General features: G+C 51.9%; 1 protein-coding gene and 1 long non-coding RNA gene across 2 annotated transcripts in view; one reads left to right on the top strand and one right to left on the bottom strand.

The window, feature by feature from the left end:
* PEX14 (peroxisomal biogenesis factor 14) overlaps positions 1–24,251 on the top strand; it is a 141,422-nt gene extending 117,171 nt beyond the window's left edge. Inside the window, exons 5-9 of the mRNA XM_043923183.1 lie at positions 11,248–11,333; positions 14,477–14,579; positions 15,751–15,848; positions 19,160–19,251; positions 20,932–24,251. Of these exons, the coding sequence (XP_043779118.1) occupies positions 11,248–11,333; positions 14,477–14,579; positions 15,751–15,848; positions 19,160–19,251; positions 20,932–21,379 (827 nt within the window). The 3' untranslated portion in view covers positions 21,380–24,251. The remainder of the gene's footprint in view (positions 1–11,247; positions 11,334–14,476; positions 14,580–15,750; positions 15,849–19,159; positions 19,252–20,931) is intronic.
* LOC122707577 lies at positions 17,539–22,387 on the bottom strand. Its single transcript, XR_006344851.1, has 3 exons — positions 22,266–22,387; positions 18,096–18,200; positions 17,539–17,675 (listed from the first exon to the last, which is right to left on the bottom strand). It is a non-coding gene; the product is annotated as an uncharacterized LOC122707577 (long non-coding RNA).

Here is a 24,251-nt window from a genome sequence, read left to right as displayed (position 1 = left end):
AAGAAAGATATATCCATCTGAATGCAGAGTTCCAAAGAATAGCAAGGAGAGATAAGAAAGCCTTCCTAAGTGATCAATGCAAGAAATAGAGGAGAACAATAGAATGAGAAAGACTAGAGATCTCTTCAAGAGAATTAGAGATACCAAGGGAGCATTTCATGGAAAGATGGACACAATAAAGTACTGAAATGGTGTGGACCTAACAAAAGCAGAAGATATTAAGAAGAGTTGGCAAGAATACACAGAAGAACTATACAGGAAAGATCTCATTGACTTGCATAACCACGATGGTGTGGCTACTCACCTAGAGTCAGACATCCTAGAGTCTGAAAACACGTGGGCCTTAGGAAGCTTTACTACGAACAAAGCTAGTGGAGGTGATGAAATTCCAGCTGAGCTATTTCAAATCCTAAGAGATGATGCTGTTAAAGTGCCGCACTCAATATGACAGCAAATTTGGAAAACTCAGCAGTGGCCACAGGACTGGAAAAGGTCAGTTTTCATTCCAATCCCAAAGAAGGGCAATGCCAAAGAATGTTCAAACTACCGCACAATTGCACTCATCTCACATGCTACCAAAGTAATGCTCAAAATCCTCTAAACCTGGCTTCAACAGTACATGAACTGAGAACTTCCAGATGTACAAGCTGGATTTGGAAAAGACAAAGGAACCAGAGATCAAATTGCCAACATCCAATGCAGCATAGAAAAAGCAAGAGAATTCCAGAAAAACATCTACTTCTGCTTTATTGACTACATTAAAGCCTTTGGCTGTGTGGATCACAACAAACTGTGGAAGATTCTTAAATAATTGGGAATACCAGACCACCTTACCTGCCTCTTGAGAAACCTGTATGCAGGTCAAGAATCAACAGTTAGAACCAAACATGGAACAATGGACTGGTTCCAAATTGGGAAAGGAGTATGTCAAGGCTGTATATTGTCACCCTGCTTATATATGCAAAGTACCTAATGCACAATGCTGGGCTGGATGAAGCATAAACTGGAATCAAGATTGCTGGGAGAAATATCAGTAACCTCAGATATGCAAATAACACCATCCTCATGGGGGAAAGCAAAGAGGAACTAAAGAGCCTCTTGATGAAGGTGAAAGAGGAGAGTGAAAAAGTTGGCTTAAAACTCAGCATTCAAAAAACTAAGGTCATGTCATCCAGTCCCATCACTCCATGGCAAATAGATGAGTAAACAATGGAAGCAGTGAGAGTCTTTATTTTTGGGGGCTCCAAAATTCCTGCAGATGATGATTGCAGCCTTGAAATTAGAAGATGCTTATTCCTTGGAAGAGAAGCAAAGACAAACCTAGACGATATATTAAAAAGCAGAGATATTACTTTGCCAACAAAGGTCTGTATAGTCAAAGCTGTGGTTTTTCCAGTTATCATATATCGGTGTGAGAGTTGGACCATAAAGAAGGCTAATCGCCGAAGAATCGTTGCTTTTGATCTGTGGTGTTGGAGAAGACTCTTAAGAGTCCCTTGGTCTACAAGGAGATCAATCCTTAAGGAAATCAGTCCTGAATATTCATTGGAAGGACTGATGCTGAAGCTCCAATACTTTGTCCACCTGATGCGAAGAACTGACTCATTGGAAAAGACCATGATGCTGGGAACGATTGAAGGCAGGAGGAGAAGGGGACGACAGAGGACTAGATGGCTGGATGGCATCACAGACTCAATGAACATGAGTTTGAGCAAGCTCTGGGAGATGATGAAGGACAGGGAAGTCTGCCATGCTGCATTCCGTGGGGTTGCAAAGAGTCGGACACAACTGAGTGACTGAACAACAGCTCTTTTTAAAAAAAAAAAATTCTGAACAGACTTTAAAAGACAACTTTATTGACATACGGGGCTTCCCAGGTGGTGCTAGTGGTAAAGAATCCACCTGCCAATGGCAGAGGACATAAGAGATGGGTTTGACCCCCGGGTCAGGAAGATCCCCTAGAGGAGGGCATGGCAACCTACTCCAGTATTTTTACCTGGAGAATCCCATGGACAGAGGAGCCTGACATGCTCTGGTCCATGCAGTCACAACTGAAGCAACTTAGCACACATAGTGAGGTATGTTTTACATAAAATAATGCACCCATTTTTGTTGTACAATTTGAGTTTTGACAAGTGTACACTCCCCTGTGGCTGTCATGATCATTTTGTGGAGCATTTCTGGTACCCCAGAAGATCCCCCATGACCTGTTCCCAGCCAGCACATCCTGTCCTGACTCCGGGGGAACCCCTGGTCTGCTTTCTGTTGCTGCCCATTAGACTCCTCTGTCCTAGTTTTGTGTGAAGAAAATCATGTCATTTGTCCTCTCTCATGTCTGGTTTCTTTCACTCAGCATCATGTATTTGAGATCCATCTAAGTTGTTGAACAGATCAGAAATTCCCGCCTTTATCACAGAGCCGTGTCCCGTGGTAAGGGCGCTCTGTGGTTTGTGTGTCCATTTACCATTGATGGACTTTAGGCTTTGGACTGTTTTCAGTGTTGAGTTGTTATGAGCTGTTTTTAAACATTTGTGTACAAGTCTTCCTATGTTTTTGTTTCTCTTGTGTAAATGTCTGGGAGTGGAATTACTAGGTCATAGGTTAAGTATAAGTTTCACTTTATAAGAAATTGCCAAACTGTTTTTCAAAGTGGTTGTACTGTTTTTCATTCCCATCTGTGGTGTACAAGAGCCCTAGTTATTACATATCCTCACTAACAGTTGATATTTTCCGTCTTTTTAATTTTAGCAACTTTTGTGTGTGTGTAGTGGAAACTCATAGTGGTTTGAGTTTACATTTCTGTGAAGATTAACAACGTTGAGCATCTTTTTATGTGCTTGTCCATTTACATATCTTTTTTGGTCAAGTGACTGTTTCAGTCTTTATCCATTTTAAATTATCTTATTATTGGGTTGGAAGAGTTCCTGTATATTCTGCATTCAAGTTCTTTGTCAGATATATGCCTGGTTAGTATTTCCTCCCAGTCTGTGGCTAGCTTTTTCTTTTGCTTTTGCTTTACGTTGCCTTTTGAAAAACAAGAAATTTAAGATTTGATGACATTCATTTATCTTTTTCTCCCCCAACAATTCATGGTTTTTGTGCCCTAGCTATGAAGCCTTTGCTTACCCCAAGGTTAGAAAGATTTTCTCCTGTGTCTTTTTCTTGAAGTTTCATTGTTTTTGCTTTTCTGTTGAGATTGTGATTCACTCAGTTAATTTTTGTGTGTGTGCAATGTGAAGGTCAAGGTTCGTGTTTTCCTGATGGCTATCATGTTGTGTCACCACCAGAGGTTAGAAACATTGTCCTGTCCCTGTTGAGTTATGTGTCCCTTTATCAAAATGCAGTTGTTTATATATCCATCCGCTTATAGCCTTACTTAAAATTTTCTAAGTTGTTGAGGTATATTTTACATATTATTAAACTCACCCATTTCAAGTGTCCAGTTCAGTGATTTTAGGAACTTTACGAAGAAATATATACCAGTTTTAGAGCACTTTCGTCCCCCAGATGAGCTCCTTTGTGCCCACTTACTGTTACTCTCACCTTCAGCCCCACTGAAAGTAGGTGACCACTCACCTACTTGCCACCACTGTAAGTTTACCTTTGCTGACTATGTCAGGTAAACAGAATCAAACAGAATGTGATACCTTGTATGCGTCTGCTTTCAGCTGGCATATTTTTGAGATTCTCCATGTGATAGTATGGAGCACTGTTTCCATCCTTCCTGTTTCTAAACAGTATTCCGTTGTACAGCTGGACCACATTTTGTCCATCAGTTCACCAGTTGGTGGGCGTTTAGGCTGTTTCCAATTTTGGCTACAGGACTCAAGATGCTGAGGACGTGTGTGGACGTCCATTCTCATTCCCCCTGGGTGACCATCTAGGAGTACGATTGCTTGGTCAGACGGCAGTCTTATGTTTCTGTATTCTTAATTTTTTTTTCCAATCAGCTTTTTTGAAGTATAATTTATACACAACATAATTAGTCCTTTTCAAGTGTACAGTTTGATGAGTTGTACATATCATAACTCAATTAACTCATGTAACCGACACCAAGTTTTGTGTGAAACTATAACTAAACACTAAAATTTCATTTAGATGGGCTCGTACAGCACAGTCTTTTGTGTCGTAACATAACACTTTTGAGATTGATCCAGGTAATGAATGTTTTAGGTTCTGTGAGCTACATCTTTCTGTCACATATACCATTCCCCCCTCATCCTTTAAAAGTATGAAAACTGTTCTGAACTCACAGCTGAACAAAAGCACGATGGGACTTGGCAAGGTCGCCAGGGTTTGCTAATTCCTATGACTCTGCTGTATGGTTGTTTCACAACTTGTTTATCCATTGACTGTTGATGCCTGTTTGGATTGTTGCCCGTTTAGGGCTATTATGAATAATGCTTTCATGACATTCACGTGTAAGAAGACTCTGTGTGCACAGATATTTCCTTTCTTTTAAGTAAATACCTAGGGGTGGAATGCCTTAGTCACATGTTGGGTGTATATTTAAGTTTGTACGATATTGTTAAAACTATTTTCCAAAGTGGTTGTGCTATTTTCCATTCCCATCAGCAAGGTGTGAGAATTTCAGTAGTTCCACATTCTTGTCAACACTTGGTATTCTCAGTTTTTTAAGTTTAACCATTCTAACATTTAGGTAATAGAATCTCATTATAATTTTGTGTTTCTCTAATGACTGATGATGTCAGGCATATTGTCATGTGCTTAATGGCCATTCATGTCTCTTTTGTGAAGTGTCTATTCCAATCTACTGCCCAGTCTTTTTTTTAAAAAACCACCTTGTTTGTCTTTTTTATTATTCAGTTGCAAAAGCTCTTTGTATATTTTAGTTACAGGTCCTTGATCAGATATATGTTTTGCAGATGTTTTCTTCCAGCCTACAGAGATATATTCTTGATAGGGCTTTTTGAAAAGCAAAAGTTAATTTTTCTTTTTTTTTTAATTTTTGGCCACACCGTGTGGCATACTGGATCTTAGTTCTCAGACCAGGGCTCGAACCCCTGCCCCCTGCAGCAGAAATGCAGAGTATGAACCACTTGATGCCAAGGAAGTCCCCAAAAGTTTAAAATTTTTATGATGTCCATTTTATCTTTTTTTTTTTTCTTTATGGTTCATGGTTTTTGTATTTAAGATATCTTTGTCTACCCCAAGGTTGCGAAAATTTTCTTCTCTTTTCTTACTGAAGCACTATAGTTTTTGCTTTTTGGTTTAGGTACATGATCTATTTTGAGTTAACTTTTATGTATGGCGTAAGGTTCATTTTTACCCCTCCTATGGATATCCAGTTGTCCCAGCACAATTGTTGTGAGATTATTCTTTTCCCATAGAACTACCTTGGCTTCTGTGTCAAAAATCAGTTTACCATTCAAGTGTGAGTCTGTTTCTGGACTCTTCTAAATTCTTACCGTTTAATTAGAGCTCATATTTTTTAATCTGTGGGTGAGGTTGCGGATATGCCTCTCAGTGTCCTTCCTGCCTAAAGATGACACTGCTGATAGTGTTGCAGCCCATGAGAAGTGGGAAAGATCGTCTTTCACAGGATATTCATGCGAAGACAGGCCTTGGATTTCCAGGTGTGACTGCTCTTGAGCTGCTGTAGCGCCCTCAGCTTTCCAGGCGGCCTGGGTGCTTTTGTTCGGAGCCGAGCTGCTCCGTTTCTCGTCTCTGTGCTCTGGGCTGGTTTGTCTTTCTGGCCACTGCCAGCCGTCCTCAGTTCAGCCTGTGGTGCCGTTCAGCTGGTCATCAGTCTCCCTGTGCCTTTAGCCTGCCAGTCCTTTGCTGTAACAAGCACTGATTTGGCGGACTGGCTTTATTCCAGGACCTCGCTGTGGATGAGCCTGTCTTATCATTTAATTTTCAGGGTGCCTTGTGAACAGAACTGATGGGATGATTTAAGAAGCTAGATCCACCACTGTGTAGTCGTGGCTGCAGCCTTGGTGAGCCATGCGTTGGGGTTGGGGACCACAGCTAGACTTGCCCAGTGCCTGCCACTGCCCAGCCCTGTGCTCAGGCCACCAGCCTCCCCGGGGACTTGATAGATAGCGTCTCCATGTTGTCAGCCAGCACAGCCCTGGATACAGATTGTCTCAGCAAGATAGTTTCATGACAGCTTTCAGCTCTCTTTTGTTGATGCCCCTTCACTGGATCGTGGGATTTCTGTGGTGTCCGTGGGTCTCTGGCTTAGTGGTTTCAAGCTCAACATTGCTGTGTTGGGCGCGTGATTCCTGCCCTGCATGTGTTCTTATTTGATGATGTCTGTTCTCACCTGCAGGTGACAATCTCTTGGTAGATTGAGATATAGCTAAAGGAGCTGAGTAACGTTGGCTTAGGTGGTATTCAGTGAAGGGTTAGGGAGCTTGGGGTGCAGCCCTCCTGCCCCTGACCCAGCTGCCATACGCTATGGATTCACCCACAACCCGAGCCTCTGGGCAGGCAGGCCCCGGGGACACTGTCTGAGTTCAGGCCAGTTGATGGAGTCCTTGGGAGGGTAGGAAGGCATTGAGTTTCAAAGAGCTCAACCTCTGACCTTGTTGCAGCCTCAGACATGAAGGTGGTCCCGGAAATGCTCAGTTGTGCAGAATGAAAGATGCTCCACCATCGACTGTCTTCATCCCCGGCAGAGGCCAGCCTGTGAGGTGATGGTAAAGCCTTGGGCCTCCTGGGCAAGCTGGCAGGTCTCGCCTATTGGGCGAATGCTGGAGACGATTGGAATCTGAATGATAGTAAAAATACCATTGTCCCTGGGTTCTTTAAATGTGGCAAAGCTCTCCACCTTCAGTCAAATGGCCTGCACTTGCAAAGAAGAGAAAGCTGTCCTTCGGGAGACTCATCTGGTGGGTGGTGTGGAAGCTCCTTGCCTGCTTGGCCGGGGTCTGCCTTGTGTGTAGGTGGGCATCGTGTCAGCCTGGAGGCGCTGAAGCTGTTGTAAGAGCTCGTTCATTCCACTTCTCTTACTTCTGAGCTGGAGCAGACGAGCAACTGGCCCTGTGTTCTGCCCTTGACTGTATTTTCTGGACATTCGGGAACATAGTGACAAAAAGCTGTATGTAGCTCCCAGGTGCCCTGTGCTCCCTCGCTGGGGGTTCACACTGGGCTTGGGAACGATTGGCCCCAGGGTGGGCAGCACGAGGGCTCCAGGTGGTCATGGCGGGGGGTGCGAGCCAGTGTAGCGTCACGCTATGTGTCTTCTCCCTACCCTGGTCTGTACCCTTTGAAAGATGTGCAGCGGAAGAAGAGTTATCTCCTCCTTAGTTTTCCTCTTTTTTCATTTTGCCACAAGACAGGATTGTATCACACATCTCCAAAACGAGTAAAATGGCATTTCAGCTTCTTGTCTTTATAGACTCTCTGAACTTTAGGAAAGATCATTCTGGTCCCTTTTCATTAATAATGAAAACCAGGGGGCAATAAAATGTTCTTAACGCGAGCACGGCAGAAACAAGGAGCAGCAAGGGGGTGAAGGTGCGGCCGGCAGGGAGCCACAGGTGTCTCCTGTGCTCCAGGAGGTCGCACTCTGCGGAAGGGGGAGCAGCTGTAGGAGGGGTCCTCATTCTCAGACCCCTGACCTGCCAGCGTCTGCTCAGCCTAGGCTCCAGTACCTGGAATGAGAGGCATGCCCTGAGTGTTTGCAGGAAAGAAGAAGGATGCTGCAAACTTGGGGTTCTGGTCCAGTGCTCAGCCCAGTTGCAGCTGTGTTCTTATAAGATGTTTAGTGGGCATTTAAGAAACCACTGGGGATACAACGTTCTGGGGATAGACGTGTGCCCACTTGGAATGCATTCTCTGGGGTTCGGGCAGCACTGAGGGACTGTTCTGGGGGTGGATTGAAGCCCCACGGAACAGTGACTCTTTTGAAAAGTGCCACGGTTACTCTGTCTCACTATTTCCTCCTAAAAACGAGCTTGCACTGGATTTTGCAACCAAGACACCCAGAACAGAGCAGGCTGGGATGAGACAGGTGCCTGCATGGAACTCGGAGCTTCTCAAGGTCATGATGAAAGGTCTGCCATGATGATCTCAAGAGTTTTCCATTTCACGAGCAGTTGTGGCCTATCTGAGTCGCTCCACATCAGAGGAGGGTGTTCTGTGCAGGTCAGAGTAGGAGGGCGCCCTTCTGGGGCCAGTATGTATGTAGACGTGGTCCTGAGTGTCCCTGCTCAACCCTGGAGGGGAGGGGAGAGCCCTGGCTCACCATGACCCAAACCCCTGAGTCCATAAAAGAGTAGATGGATAAGTTTATGTAAACAGGAAAACAGTGCATGCCACAAAGGCAGACCAGAAGCAGAGTCAAAAGAAAAATATACTAGGAAAAATTTTGACAACTTCTGTCATAGACAAAGGGCTCATTTCCTTGTTGTATAAGAAGGTTCCATGAATTGATGAAGGAAATTAATAAAGAAATGGAGTAGAAAAGTAGGGAGCATATAGTTACCAAAATGGAGATGCAGATGAAAAGATGCTCACTCCTCACTTGTAATAAGATAAATGCAAATTAAAGCTAGAGCGAAGGTTTTTTTTTTTGGCTCTAGTATTAGCAGAAATCTGTGTGTGTGATTAACCCATTACATTGGGGTGGCTGTGAATGAACTGGTTCAAACCCCAGGGAGCACAGTTTGGCAAGCTGTCTCACAACTGCTGGTACATGTACCTCTGACCCAGCCTGCCAGGAGTTCACATTTGCAGATGGCCTTTTACATGGATGTGAGAGGCTGTGTGTACACGCTTACTGATGGCAGCTTTGTGTGAAACAGGAAGAGACTAGAAATCATCTAAATGTCCATCTGCAGGGAGTTTGTTTAATGGAATATTATGCAGCTTTAGCCAAAAAGAAGAATGAGAGGTGGGGAAAAGGGAGGGAAAATAATGCCTGTACGTGTTGCCTCATGTTTGCATAAGAATTCTTGGCTGGATAAAGACGACACTATGAGCACAGAGGTTCGTGGTGGTGGAGGAAGCCTCTTTGCAGTAGACTGACGTGTGCTGCATGATGTTTAGACCACATGCGTGTGTATGTGTGTGAGTGCTTAGTCGTATCCGATTCTTTGTGACCCCATGGACTACAGCTCACCAGGCTCCTCTGTCCATGGGATTCTCCAGCAAGAATACTGGAATGGGTTGCCATTTCCTCTGAAAGGGGTTCTTCCCGAGCCAGGGATCGAACCCGAGTCTCTTGCTTCTCTGGCATTGGCAAGCGGATTCTTTACCACTGACCACCTGGGAAGCCCAGACCATGTGCATGTGTTACCTATTCAGAAACTGTAAACCAGACAAGGGAGTTGATCGCAGTCTGTGCAGGAGACTTTGGGGTTGGGCCACATTGAGAAACTCAAGTGGAATCCACAGGCGGGTGGGGGGTGGGGGTAGGGCAAGAAGAGACTCTTCCAGCCTCCTCCATCACTGTTGTCTCTGTCTCCATCTCCTGAGAGCCCCTCTCAGCAGCTCAGGGAGCGGGGAGCATCTCCCTCATTCCCAATGGAGGTCTTTGCCTCTTGGGTCCCCAGCCAGACCAGGTGCCAGCAGCCTCTCCTCCCCACGTGCCCACATCCAGCAGGGACTTTCAGAACCACTGCCTCCTGCTCTCCTTCAGTTGTGAAGCGCCAGGACGTGGCCAGTACCTGCAGGCCCAGGGGTGGGAGGGGATGGCTGCAGCCACAGGTGTCCGTCTGTGGGGAGACAAGGCCTTCAGCTGGGCCTGGCCACATGTGAGTTCCCGCGAGTGTGGTGGCTTGTCCTCCCCCGCCTCTCCCAGGCTCCCCTCCCAGTCTCAGGTCCTTGTCATGTGCACACGCCTTGGGTGCACACCTTGAGTCACGTTCCCTGGTGCCGAGGTTGAGTCCACAGACTGAAGGTGTCCTGCACCACTTGACGGTTCTGGAGAAAGTGGCCCTTGCCCCCCCCACACCCCCATGACTGGTCCCTTGAGAGACGGCCGCTGGGCAGCCTGGGTGTGGCCGCTCCGTTGGACACTCCAGATGGAGCTCGTGCTTTCCTGTGCACCTCCCAGAGTCGCCAGGTGTCAGATCAGATCATGGTCCTGAAAACACATCGTGAGCAGTTCATGGGGAAGTTGTGGAGTAGAAAACTCTCCTCCCCACTTTGGAGCTAGGATTTCACTCAGGGGTTGGAGGGGCTTTGTGCTGAAGGGCCCGTTCCTGTGTAGACCAGCTGCCCATGTCCAGATCCCTAAGACCTTGCATCCTGGGCCTGTCCCACTTGCCTTTGGTGGCCCTGGTGGTAGTCTCTTCCTGCTTTCTCGCCTCCACAGCCCCCACCCCCCGTAGCTGTCCACGGTGCTCCCCATGTCGTTCTTCCAAAGCACAGAGCCAACCACGTTACTCCCTGATTCAGAGCCATCAGCAACCCCGCTGCTTGTGAAGCGACGGCTGGGTTCCTCGCGTGCATTCTCTTCCAGGCCCGGCCTTTCCCACCTTTCCCCTCACCACGACCCCCATCCCCTCTCTGGTCTCTCTGTCTCTTGGCCTGCAATGCCCCCTCCTTGGGAAGGCCCAGGGGCTCCCCCGTCTGCTTAAGCACAGGTCAACCCCAGCCCTTGCACTTCCTAGTCTCCCGCCTGGAGCACTGTGCCCTGAGACCCCACAGGTCTCGGCATTATCCTCCACTGAGGCCCCGCCATCCCCCTCTCACCGTGTCCTGTCTGAGTGCTCGGTCCCTCTCTGGCATCACCTCATTGAGCTGTGTGTGGGCTGCCCGTCTCCCCAGGTGCACTTGAGTGAGAGCAGAACAGAGCAAGACAGCAGTCTGGCCACCACTGCCCCCTGTGCCCTCAGCACCACCGTGTACACTGTTGGAGCTTCATAAAGCCGAACAGGCAGTGACACAGCCTCTTGCCCCGACCCTCAGGTGGCTCCCAGCTCATATAGGAAGCGTGTGGACGTGTGTGCGTGCACAAGCCAGGTGCTACGGCACCCTCACTGGATCCTTTATTCCTCAAGCGTGGAGCCTATGCCCAGGTCTTTAGATTGCCTCTGCCGTTCTCCCCCTACCCCCGCCTCAGTCCCTTGAGACAGCACCCCACGGCAGGCACAGCACAGTCTGGAGGCCCAGGAGGAGGAGGGAGACAGCCGAGTCCCATTCTGATGCTCACCCCCCACCTGAGCATGAGACACTCCCCAACTGAGACAAGGAGCCTGAGTCCACGCGCTCTCTGCCCCCGGGGGATGCCAGGGCCTTTCCTCCTGACCCCAGCTTTTCTCCTGACCCCAGGCCCTGCGGGCTCCCGGTGGAGAGACTACAGCGCCTTGGCCATCATCATGGCAGGGATCGCGTTTGGCTTTCACCAGCTCTACAAGGTAAGCCGCCCTCCCTGCACCCCCTTGGTGCTGCCCTGAGCGTGGGGACATCAGTGGGCCTGCACGTAGAGGCTGAGTGCCCAGATGAACGTGCTCTTTAGAGGGGCGTCTGGGTCAAATCCTGGTCCTGCCCCCACCCAGGTGGGTGTGCTCAGGGCCTTCAGACCCGCCTCACCTACAGAATCTCTCCTCCAAGTCCCTGCCTGCTGCACAGGGTGACAGGGCCCATGACGCAGAGCCATGTCAAGTACTGAGGATGTTGCCCAGCATGCTCTGAGCAGGCTGGACCCTCTTAAGAGACAGAACAATGTGCAGTTAAGACCACAGAGGCTGGAGCCTTGCTGCCAGTGTCACATCCTGGCCCGGCCACTCGGCAGCTGTGTGACTGCAGGCTCAGCGGGCTCACCTGTAAAACGGGACAGTAGGATCTACCTCAAGAGGCTGTGGTGATGCTCACAGCAGCGGGGCTCCTGTGGAAAGGACTGTGTTCCCAGCATGTAGCAGGTGCTCTGTACCCTCTTGTTTCACCTGAGTATTTAACACCAGCTTTGAGAAACTCAGTGTGATCATATTTACTACTTTTTCCTCCTGTATATTTTGTTGGCTTCCATGTAAATCTAGGGTTTTTCCACAGTCTTCGTAGTCAGCCCTCAGGGCCCCAGAGTTCACTGCTTCCAGCAGAGCCGCAGGCGTGAAGTAATATTTACTTCCTTGACACCAGATCCTGATCAGACAATAGTGACCACGTACTGACTTTGATTTGAAGCACGCGAGTGTTTTTTAGAAGATACAGAGCCAGGGTAGGTAAAATAGAGACAGAAGGTAAACTGGTGGCTGAAGGACTTAACCTCTGCCGGTGCTGCAGAGAGAGGTTCCTTTCTTTCTGAGCCCACCTGCAACTCCATCCCTCGTTTGGAAATTTAAAAAGAAAAGAATCTGAACTATTGGCTATACTCCCAATATAAAATAAAAAGTCTGAAGAAAAAAAAGACTGAATGAATATCCAGACTCATTCCATAACTTTGTTTGGCTGTTCCACGCATCTAGTGAGGTCTTAGTTTCCCGACCAGGGATCAAACCTGTGCCTCCTGTATGGAAGCTTGGAGTCCTAACCAGTGGACACCAAGGGGATTCCCTCATGTTGTAACTTTTAGCACATGGAACATGTTTTCACATTGCTTCCTGGGACTCTTAATTTTTGACTGAAGTGAAGTTGATCTTTTCAGTGTAACATTTATTCTTGAAGTTGGAAGTTTCCACCTTAGAAATCGGGAAGCAGGATGTGGTGGGTCCCAGGACTGCTCCCTCTGACACCGTGCGTCTGCTCTCCCTGTGTGCTCAAAGCCTGTCGTCTCCAGTCCCTAAGTGCAGTCACTAGGAAGGAGAAAAGGCTGAGACAGAACTCTCCATTCCTGTCCAGGCTCTGCTGAGCAGGACCTACCTAGTCACGTGGCTGCCCTCAGGCAGCCTGTGATCTGGTGGAAAGAGAAGGCGTAGCTCTCCTTGGAGCTGAGCAGAGATAGCATCAGTTGTTTCCACCAAGCTCTGACCTTTAGTCTCTGCTTTAAGAAAGAAGAGAGTGAAAAGATCAGTCACCATGATGACACGAGAATTTTAAAAATGCCTGCTAAATTAAAAAGCAAAAAGAGAGGTAAGCTCTCATTTTATAAATACCTGAAGATTCAGGCTGGGAATGTGTTCCTTTCCTTGGAATTTTTGATCTTAGAAATGGAGTTTTTAGTCCATTACATGTATAGAATTTCTTGACTTTCATACTTAGGAAATTTCCAACCTGGAACGTAAGGCTATGTTTGATGAGTTTCATCTAAGTTGTGGGTAATAAACTCACACAGTGGTTGGAAAACACTTTGTGAAATAGGAAGTGCTTCCCTACGTGTCCTAAACAGTGGTCTTCACTCAGGAGTTGCTCTTGAAATGAGCTCTCCCACAAACCCCTGTGAGAGACCCCATTTCCCTCCCCCAATACAGAAGCCTTAATGGAGTAGTTGCTGTCTTTTCCTGTCTGCGCCTCAAATGGAATGAGAACCAAAGTCTCCTTTGGTCATACTTGCCAGTTACCACCTCTGCCAGGCCCACACTGGGCACCCCTGGTACCGCCCCAGTAAGCCTGGCGACTGGTTTCAGGCCCCTGAGATGGGTGGGCGCCGAGTACTGAGATTGTGGAGTTTGGAGCCTGGATTCTTTCATCCAGCAATCCCAGTGGGTAGCTTGCTGTCCACCTCCACCCTGGATACCTCCGAGCTGGCCGCCAGTCAGCGGCTGCACCCCACCTGCCTTCTTCCTGAATGTTCCAGGACTCCCATCCTCGCCTCGTCTGGGACCCCCCACGTCCTGGGCCCCTTGTTTGGTTTGCTCCGCAGCACCCACTTCCTTTTGCCCTCATGGTCAGTTTCTCCCACTTCTGCCCCTTCCTCCCCCTCTGCCCAGTGTCTCAATTCTGGGAGAATATGGCTGCATTTAACTCTTACCTGAAGGAAGCCTGTTCACAGCATATAAGACTTTTAGGAAAGACTGGGTGTGACCGCCTTAGACGGCTTCGGAATACCCACACATTACCTGCTCCTAGTGAAAGAGCCAGAGGCCCTGCAGATCTACTGTGGGTTTTGATTTTGTTTCTTCAATAATTTCTAAATTTTACTTGCTTCTTTCTGAATGGATAATTCGTTCCCTTGGTACAGGATATGAAAGGTTCAGAAAAATGTACCGCGAACTTCCTTCCCGCTCCTCCCTGGAAGCCACCAGTGGTACCACTTTCCTGTATAACCTTCTACAGTTTTATCATACAACTTCTAAAGTAGAATTCTGAGTATTCTTGGTCACAGAAACTCTCTATATATAGCACCATTTAAAAAACTGAAAGAACCCGAAAGTACTCCATCGCAGTCGGTCAGATTGATTTTTTTGTGTCCCCGTTCCCTCCTTTTGGTCCCGACTCAGGAGTTTTCACATGGTTCTACTCGCAGCCTCCTAACTTTCGGATGTCTTGTTCACTTACGGCGTTGGCCTAGGGTTTCCAAGGCCCAGGGGTGACAGAGAGGAAGTTGCCAGGTGAAATTGAAGAGCTGGTTGGGGAGTCACCCCAGGTACATACCCATCCCTCACGCATCCCCCACTCCCTGCAGAAGTACCTGCTCCCTCTCATCACGGGTGGCCGGGAGGACCGGAAGCAGCTGGAGCGGATGGAGGCGAGTCTGTCGGAGCTGAGTGGCAGCGTGGCCCAGACAGGTAAAGATTAATGACTCCATCAAGTCACCCCTCAAAGCCTTCTCCGAGCAGCCCCTTCTCTGCCCCCTCCCCTCTCCCCTCCGTCTCCACTTTATGTGGTGACTTCATTTATCTGCTCTGAGAATCTGTTCACATTTGCAAATGAAGCCGCCGTCATTTCGGTTTAATTTGAAATTGCTTGTTTACTGTCGGCGCGGCCTCAATTAATTATGTTTTTACGGAAAGGCTCCCAACCTCAGAATATTAATAAGGGGAATAAAATGACAGCCTTTCTAAGGGCTGTAAAGTTCATTTTTAATTTCTGCTTCCATGAGGTTTTCAGGGGGGTTTTCAGCAATTTTCCCCCTTCTCTCTAAGAATCCCATGCAGGGTCAAGAGAGGCTGTAATTACTGCGGCTCCAGGGACCCCGGCCACCTCCTCTGTCATCGACTCCACGGGGCCCGCGTTCATTACCCGGTGCCCCATTGGTGGCCCAGATTAGCTGGGACCTGTCGCTCCAGGGGTGGTTTTTCCTCCTATATAAGCTTGTTTACTAGATGGAGGCTCAGAATCTAAAAACTTGGGCACAGAGAGAGCCGCCTGTCCCAGACCGGAGTCTGCCCTTCAGGGGCATGTCTGTGTAGCCCCCGGAAGCCCTCCAGGGCCCAGACCCTGCTGGTGAGTCTCCTCGAGACTGACCCTGGACAGGGCGCTCCAGCAGCCTCAGGGTTGGGGGGGGAGGGCAGGAGGGAGCCATATGGAAACGAGATTAACGAGATTGGCGGTTTTTAACCACTTCTGTATGCTGTGGACCTGAGCTGTGTGTCTCCAAGGATCGAAGACTCTGCCTTGAGTTTTACAAGGACACAGTGAGGCCCAGGAGATGAGGGAGGCAGGCAGTCCCGAGGTTGGAAGAGCCAAGCAAATCATAAACAGATATAATTAGAGGGGAGAGGTTTTGGACGGATATACTGTTGACCATGGACAACTGCACAATAGAAAGATAAAGTAGAAATACTAGAGGTTAGATACAGTGCAGGTAGATTACCCAGAGTGCAGATGAATTATATGGATTGCTGGAGGGCGGGGGGATGTTTGCAGATAAATTAGAGGCAGCGGCTCATAGGTGTGTGGACGAAGGGGGAATCTTCATGTATCATTAACAGAGATGCGCCTGCTCTCTCCTCCCAGTGACTCAGTTACAGATGACCCTCGCCTCAGTCCAGGAGCTGCTGATTCAGCAGCAGCAAAAAGTCCAGGAGTTGGCCCATGAACTGGCCACAGCCAAGGTACTTGTCCCTGACCCTCCAGCCCCTTCAGGCTCTTCTTGCTTATCCTTGTGCCCAGTTCACTGCGCATCTGATGCCCTCTTCTGATGCCGGTTACACTGCCCTTGTGGAGAAAGGAGGCGGTCACCAGGCAGGCGATGTGGCATTCAGTAACAAGGGCTGTCCTTTCTGTCTCTGAGGCCCATACCCCTGACCATGGCAGCACATACTACAGCTCTGGTGGTAGCTGGCGTAGACACGGGATGGTCTCCACCTACAAGTTAGGTCACAGGCCCCAGCGTTGCCAAGAATAGTTCTGGGGAACAGGGTGGGAGAAGGGTGCCCAGGCCCTGGGCTAAAATGTGGCTGTTGGCGAGTTCTCTAAACCTTGGTCTTGGGGTCCGGTAACCCCTGAAAGATGCAGACCCACCTAGGATGACCGAGGTGGGTTCATTGCCTCACTTCCCACATCTGGAGCACCCATGGCAATATCAGATCCTGGGATCAGACTGCCCAGGTTAAAGCTCTGTGGCATGTGCTTGCTGTGTCACCACAGACAAGTCACTTGCCATCTCTGATTCTCAGTTTCTGTGTCTGTAAAATGGAGCTGTAACCCTAGCTCCCTCATTGTGTGCACCTGCTGGGAACAGTGCCTGGCTACTGTCAGCTCCCAGGATCACAGCTTCTTGGTCTGGGCTCTGTGCATGTGTGACATGGTGTTCCTGACACAGCCTGGCCCAGGAGACAGTGTTCCACAGCGTCCGCTGCCCTCCCCACTCCACCCCCACCTCCCGTGTAGCTTTCTGGCTGCTTCCATGCAACTCTGACCCCAAGGAAAGAGAGGTGGCTTCCTGCAGGAGAGCCCCACCTGAGCATACCGCTCGAGGTCCCTGTGCTCCTGAGAAATGGGTGCCTGGGAACCCCCTTGTGGGGTGCCCCACCCATGGAGGTGCCACTTCTGCACGTGGGCATGGTTACCAGTGGCCACTGCCAGCCACCTCACACCCTCCCCGTGGGCGGCAGTCCATAAAGCAGCCAGGGAGGGGCTGACAGCCCGTGCCCCACTCTGCTCCATTATCTTTGGGAGCGGCGGCCTGCCAGTGGCCAGAAGCCATTCCGGAAATTGGAAAACTGTTTTCAGACCCTAAGCATTGAGATTAAGACCACATGTTGCTTTTTAGAGGGGAGGGGGGCCCAGGATGGCGTTGGTGGTTGAGAGCTGCCCCTGGGTGTTTCTTGGGCTTGTTTCCTTGATGTCCCCCCACCCCTAGCCCCTCTCATTCTCTCCACTGAAGCCAGGCTCACTGTGTGTGACTTCGGTTACCCCATAAACCAGAGACTTAGAGCTGTGTTTTCTCAGCTGTAATGTAAGTTTTTATATCTGGCTTCCAAACTCCTACTGCAGCACTGTAAAAAATTAAAAAGAAGAGCGTTAAGTAATTAAAAAACCTACATAAAACCGAAGGCTGGGAGTTTTCTACAACTGTTTTTTTTTAAAGAGACTGGCTAAAAAGCCCCAGATGTCAGATTTTATTTCTAAATCCTGGCATCTGGCACCAGATGCGTTTGGAAATTTGAGTCCTTTGTCGGCCGGTGAGTGGAAATTGCTCCCTTGTTAATGGGCTGCGATAGCTTTCAGGGCCTCTGAGAAGCCAGCACAGTGGCTGCTGGATCTGTGCTGTCTGGTGGTCTGGAACGCGGACCCTGAGGGGATGTGTGTGAGGGCAGCAGGCGTCTGTGCGTGCTCGCTCCAGGCTGCCCCCTTGTAGGGGCTTCTTCCTGCCAGGTTGTGCCCGGCCAGACTGCTTGCTGGGGCTTCCCTGGTGGCCCAGTTGGTAAAGAATCCACCTGCAATGCAGGAGACCCGGGTTCGATCCCTGGATTGGGAAGATCCCCTGGAAAAGGAAATGGCAACCCACTCCAGTATTCTTGCCTGGAGAATCCCATGGACAGAGGAGCCTGGCAGGCTACAGTCCATGGGGTCGCAAGAGTTGAACATGACTTGGCGACTAAACCACCATTAGGCCGCTTGCCTGGGTGGTGCCCACAGCAGCCCCCGCTGTACCTCCGAGCCCCCGCAGGCTGGCAGGAATGTGTGGGGCCCTCCGTTCTGCCAGCCTGGGGTTCCCCGCTTTCTCCTGAACTTGTGGTCTGGGGGTTTTGTGTCAGGTGGGAACAGTGGTGTCAAGGGGCAGGAGCCTTGCACCTGGAGGTGGCCTCTAGCCTGGAGGACCGAGTCCCACATACCTGGAATTGGCTCGTAAGTACCTCATAGGCACCTGGGCCACAGGCAGCTCCCTTTTGGGGGATCACTGTTTTGGCTTTCCTCTCCTCCGTTTATCCCAACAAGATTTGCTGAAAAAAGGTGTGGTTCTGTGAAGTTAACATGGAAAGTGGTGTCAAAATTCAAAGGAGAAGGCATGCGGAGAAGGCTGGCATTTGTCCAGGGTCATTGTGGCTATTCCCCCCCCCCCCCCCCCCCCCGTGGGCCCTCCTCCAGATCATTATCTTTCTCTCTGCTGAGCCTCAGGATCATCCCAAAGAGCGCATGTCAATGGGCTGCCTGGCTGGGGCTCCTGACTTTGCAGGCAGTGGGGCCTGATGTCACAGCAGTGTGGGGAGGTGGCACCCAGGTGAAGCCTGCCTTCAGGGTTCATTAAGAATGGGGGCCAGGGGATGGGCCAGGCAGGTGCTCAGGTGTCTCCTTGACCCTCCACAGCGGCTCCAGGTTCCAGGCCCTGTGGTTGGAGGTGGCTGCCTGTCTTATCCCCAGGGCTCCCATGCGTGTGTGTGGGGGGGTGTGATCTCTGCAGGGAGAAGGTCTTAGGTGGAAGGAGTAGTTGGTGTAGAGATGGAATTTATCTTCTTAGTTTGGTTTTAATGAACGTTTCAGACACGCATGGAGTAGCGGGCCACTCAGTGAACCCCCATGCTCTGGCCACACAGTGCAGCCGTGGCCTCGGGCCTGTCCTGCCCGAGGTTATTCTGAAGCACATTCCAGACGGCGTATCATTTCACACTGCAGACACTTCAGTTTGTATCTGTAAAAGATGAGGGCTCTCTTGTTTTATTTTTTCATAACCAGGATGCCAGTTACACCTGAGTACATGTCATGTTTCCCTAAGATCGTCAGCTATCCAGATAGAGTTGGGAGGATGTTTGTTTTAAGGGAGTTGTCATTTCAGCAGAGATCCAGGCAAGCAGACCCCAGAACGGGCCGCAGCAAACCTTCCCGAGGGGGTTGGGTCCTTCTGCCGTCCCACCGTCTGAGTTTGGAGGGGTGGGAGGGAGGTGCCACACTGATCCTCAATCCCCTTTGTTGTGACTTTCAGGCCACCACGTCCACCAACTGGATCCTGGAGTCCCAGAACATCAATGAACTCAAGTCGGAAATTAACTCCTTGAAGGGGCTTCTTTTGAATCGGTAGGAGCTGGAAAGGCGTGGGCTTCTGTTCCTCTCTCTGCCTGGGACTGGGGAAGGGGGCTCTTGGGGCCCATCCAGCTGTTGCCGTTGTGGGTGGTGATGGGGCATCTCCTGGGGCAGGGGTGCCCTGTGTTTCCCACCCTGGATTGAGCTGTGTCATTCAGGCATGGAGTTTGGGAATCTCCCGCGATTCTACCTACCCTCCCCGGCAAGTCCCTCCCTCCCCGCTTTAGGAGTGACCATCTGAAGGGCCCACAAGAGTTTTGAGATACAAACACTTCTTGGCCCTGTCCATACCTGGTCAGGGACAGCTGGGGCCAGAGCAGGACCTTGAGCAGAGGAGCACATCCCCACCTTCCGGGCAGGGTCACTCTCTCTGTCCTGAGTCCTGGGAGCTCTCAGTGACAGCTGGGTCCCAGAGAAGGATTCCCCCCCTCCGAGGGCCAGGCCAGGGGTCTCTGTTCCCGCTCAGTTTGAAGGGCAGAAGAGATTGATTTCAAGGCAGAAGATTGCGCAGTGCCCGTCCCCCACCCCTGGCTCCTGTGGTCTCACTGTGTCATTCTGCAGGGACAGCACCAGCGCAGCCCCAAGAGGAGGGTGACTGACTTGTCCAGGCTTGCCCAGGCCTGCCTGATTTTAAAGCTGAAAGTCCTGTGTCCTGGGCCCCTGGGACAGTTGGCCACCCCACCTGCAGAGCGCCCTGGGGCTTAGTGGGTGGCTGAATGAGGCGACACTTCACTTCAGGTCCAGGATGAGGGGCTGGCAGGGTCTTGTGGTCACAACCAGAGTACCCAGTTCTCCAAGTCACCCACGTTCAGGCTCTCTCTGGGGACAAAACTGTGGCCTTAAGAGAGGTGTGGCCAAGCTTGGTGTGCCAGCGGGCTGCCCCTCGGTGGTGAACACCGAGGCCCTGGTGGTGGGCTTCACGTGGCAGGGTCTGAGGGGAAGGACTCTCTGGGACCAGAGCTGGCAGACAGCCCAGGAGGCAGCAGGCCTTTGTCCTCTGGTCTCAGGCTGGGGTGGTCTGGTCCCACCTGTCCTCGAGCTTGATTTCCAAGCCCTGGCTGCCAGCCCAGGGCTCAGGGAGGGGATACAGGAGTGGGAGGGGAGAGCTGGCTCTTCTGTCAAGTGTTGAGCTTGGAAGTTTTCTAGAAAAGTCCAGGTCTGATGTCTCTGACCCCGTGGCCCAGGCCAGGCTCTGCTCTACCCATCTTTGCTCAGACCAAATTAGAGTGGAGGCCAGGGGTCTTGGGTTCCAGGATTCTGCCCTCAGCCCTTGCTCGCTGCCCCTCCCAGGGCTGGAGACTGGACACTGCTGTGAGGACCGGAGGGAACGGGCTCTGGGGTGTGGCAGGCTCCCCAGGGCCAACTGTCCTGCAGGTGCCAGGGAGGGTGGGCCTGGCCCCGGGCAGAGGGACCACGGATGGCACCCTGAGTGGGAAGGGTACTCTCCGGGCAGCCCTGATGCCTCTGGCTTCTATCTCAGCTTCTCTAACCTCCAAGGGGCCAAGAGGCCTGTTTCCAGAGGAAGGGAAGGGAGGGCAGCAGGCGTGTGTGGCGGAGCCCTGTCCTGTCCCCTGTGGGCTGGCCCTGGCCCTGCTCACCGTCCACTAGCGTTGGGGTTCCGGAGGGGCAGCTCTGCTGAGGGCAAACCCGGCAGTATTCTCCCTCCTCTACCAGGAGGCAGTTCCCGCCCTCCCCGTCGGCCCCGAAGATCCCCTCCTGGCAGATCCCCGTCAAGTCGCCCTCGCCCTCCAGCCCCGCAGCGGTGAACCACCACAGCAGCAGCGACATCTCGCCCGTCAGCAATGAGTCCACGTCGTCCTCGCCCGTGAAGGAGGGCCACAGCCCCGAGGGCTCCACGGCCACGTACCACCTGCTGGGCCCCCAGGAGGAGGGCGAGGGGGTGGTGGACGTCAAGGGCCAGGTGAGGATGGAGGTGCAGGGCGAGGAGGAGAAGAGGGAGGACGAGGAGGACGAGGAGGACGAGGACGTGAGCCGCGTGGACGAGGAGGACTGCCTGGGGGTGCAGAGGGAGGACCGCCGGGGTGGGGACGGGCAGATCAACGAGCAGGTGGAGAAGCTGCGGCGGCCCGAGGGTGCCAGCAACGAGAGCGAGCGGGACTAGGCGGTATGGGGGGCGGGGCCCAGGGGCGGGGCGGGGCCCAGGGGCGGGGCGGGGCGGGGCCTTGAGCCGGGCAGGCAGAGCCTGGCCACCCACACCGCCTCTGACCTTGATCTCATTCAGGTCGAGGGCTCCGAACTCTCTGGGTTCAAGCCCCTCAGCCCTCTCCCAGACAGACGTCCGGTCCAGGGGCGTCAGCTGAGCGTCTTAGCCAACCTAACACCGTGCATGACAAGAGGTAGTTTTATTACCTGACTCCTGACCCTCGCAGAGGGGGAGCCTGGGGACCCGGCGTCTGCTGGCCCCTCCCTCTGCCCCGGCCCCTCACTGCTTCTCACCAGTGGCCACGGGGGCCACACTCGTGATTCCAAAAGCGACGGCCCTGCGCTCCCCCCCGCCTCCCCGGGCGAGGGTCCCCCGGGCCCCCCAGCCAGGCCCTGCCCGGCGATGCCGCCCGTGTGTGCTTGTCGCAGCCCCGGCCTGGTCACCCGCCACACGTGACAGCGCACTGCTCCCGACCGCTGGCTTGCCGCATGGTGGCTCTGCTACCGCTCTGGGGAGATGTCCCGCCCCACCAGGACCAGGCTCGGGGCCCTCCTGTCTGACCCCGCCCTGCCCCCAAACGTGTTCTTTTGTGTGATCAGGTAATAGGTATCAGAATATGAGATCTGACTGTATATAATTGTAATAAATACAAGTTGTCACTATTTAATTCCTGCCTATGGCTCCCTGTGTGCTCACGGCACCCCAGGCCTGGGGGTGGATCTCGGCCAAGGCCACACCAGGTGGATTCCAGGACGGGGACGCGGGGGCAGGCCCAGGTAGCCCTGTGGTGGGCCTGCCTCCCTTGTCCAGTCCCCCCCACCAGGCAGGTGTCGCCATTGCTTACCCACAGTTGGAGGGTGTCATCCTGGGTCCGGAGCGGCTGCCGCAGGGCGACATTCCGCCCCAGGAGGAGAAGGGACCTCACGTTACTGTATATAGACCTGGTGTGGAGTGTGATGAGCTCGCCTTCCTTAAATGGATGCGTGTGCTCCCAGGAGAGAGTGTCTCGTTCCCTCTTCCTCCCCCGTCTCCACTCCCTCTCACCCTCCCTGTCTCCCTTTAACCTTCACACAGCATTTAGCTAAACCCAGGAAAACAGCACAAGATGCTCCTTCCGGGGAGCCCCTGGGGCTGTGGCCGTTGGTGCAGGGGTCAGAAGGCCTGGTCCCACCCTGGGCCTCGTGTAGACACAGGCTTTGGAGACAAAGTGCGGGGACCGTGGAGGTGGAGCTGCAGCGGGTATGTACCCTCTGGGGAGTGGAGGGGGCTGAGGCCTCCTGACCCACTGCCGGCCTCCCACCCACACAGCTCTGGGGAGGGAGGAAGCCACAGGCCGAGAATGAGACACTTGGCAGGGGGGTGTTCTGTCTCAGAAAACATTTCCACTCTCACCCAGGCCCCTTTTTCGGCTCCTGCAGCGAGTTCCTTCCTAACTCTCAGGCAGGGGCCCTCACCCTGCCTCTCTGAGTGTCCAGCCTGCTCCCTGGTTTCCCAGGTTAGGTCTTTGATGCTCATCACCTCACATGGTGTTCTGGCTTGTGCTCCCCAGGGACCAGCAGAACCCCCACCCCCACCCGCTTCTCAGTCACCTCTGCCTCTTGCCACCCCCACAGAAGCCAGGGTTCTCCATCCCCAGGGCTCCCCACCTCATCTGGATACAGGACCCAGTTTTTGGGATTCATGCAGGCAGACCTGAGATGACAAGCAGAGAGGGGGCTGCCCGCTGGGTCAGAAGCACCCCTTGGCCTCGGGGGCTAGAGATGGGGTTCCCCCAGACCTCCTCGGGGAATGGAAGCCTGGGTCCTGTGTGAGCCATCTCGAGGGCTACCCCTCTGCTTGGTGACATTTCTCATGGCCTCTCACTTTGCAGAGGTCTCTCTTGCAATAGGGCCAGACAGGGGGTCAGAGGACAGATAGCCTGGGACAGAGATGCAGCCAGAGCTACTGGCATGGGGGCCGCAGGGCATCGCGGGGCACGCCTTCCTCAACGTGGGGGGTCAGGGGTCTCTCGGGTCCCTAAACTCACTGTGGGAGAGGGACGGAAACCTGGGCCTGGGGGACCTTTGCCCTGTGGGTCTCGAGCGACGATTTCAGCTTTTGAGGACAGAGAATCTGGCGTGATTTCAGAGAGGAAAAAAAACCCCTCCCCAAAACGGCGTGAGTGCTGCCTAATAAAGGCAGCTGCTGGACGGAGGGAAAACAGCCCTTTGAAAAAAAAAAGCCTTTCATTAGAAAAATAATGCATTTCATCCAAATAAGGTAAAAATATTTGGAATGGGGCAGAAGTGAGCAGCAGGCAGCGCCTGTCAGGCCCTTTCTGGAAGGGAGAAGATTATTAAACTCAATTACAAAGTATTTTCGTAAAGTGTCTTTTAAGAGAAAACTCACCCTGGTGCTCAGAGGCTGCGGGACGGCCCTCTGGCCCCCGAGGTCTCGCCGGCTGCCCCGGGTGTTTGTGGGCTCTGCCTTGGGCACGGTCCTCCCTTCGGCAGCCCCCGCTCCCCTGCTCCTTGCGATGCCCCCAGAACAGGCGAGGCAGCCGCTTCTGCCCTGTCTTCCCTGGCCACTCGGCTTCCTTCCGCGAGGGCTGAGCTGTCGGTGTCCTGGGACACCCTGGTGGGGAAGGGAAGCGTTCTGAGTGAGGGGAGAGGGATGCTGAGCTTGTAAAGTGTTCTCTTTTTCGTACTGTGGAGGTTCATGTCAGGTGTTCAAACAATTCAGCCCATATCGAAGGACTGGAGGGGACAGAAACCCCTCTTGGTTTCACAGGTGTGTGGTTGTAATCTGTCTCTCTTTCTCTTTTTTAATAAAAACGGGAAGTTGCTCTTCA

This window comes from Cervus elaphus, chromosome 14 (genome assembly GCF_910594005.1).
Source record: "Cervus elaphus chromosome 14, mCerEla1.1, whole genome shotgun sequence".
Lineage (NCBI taxonomy): Eukaryota > Metazoa > Chordata > Mammalia > Artiodactyla > Cervidae > Cervus > Cervus elaphus.
The sequence above is the reverse complement of the archived record's forward strand: the minus strand, read 5'-3'. Positions and strand labels throughout refer to the sequence as shown.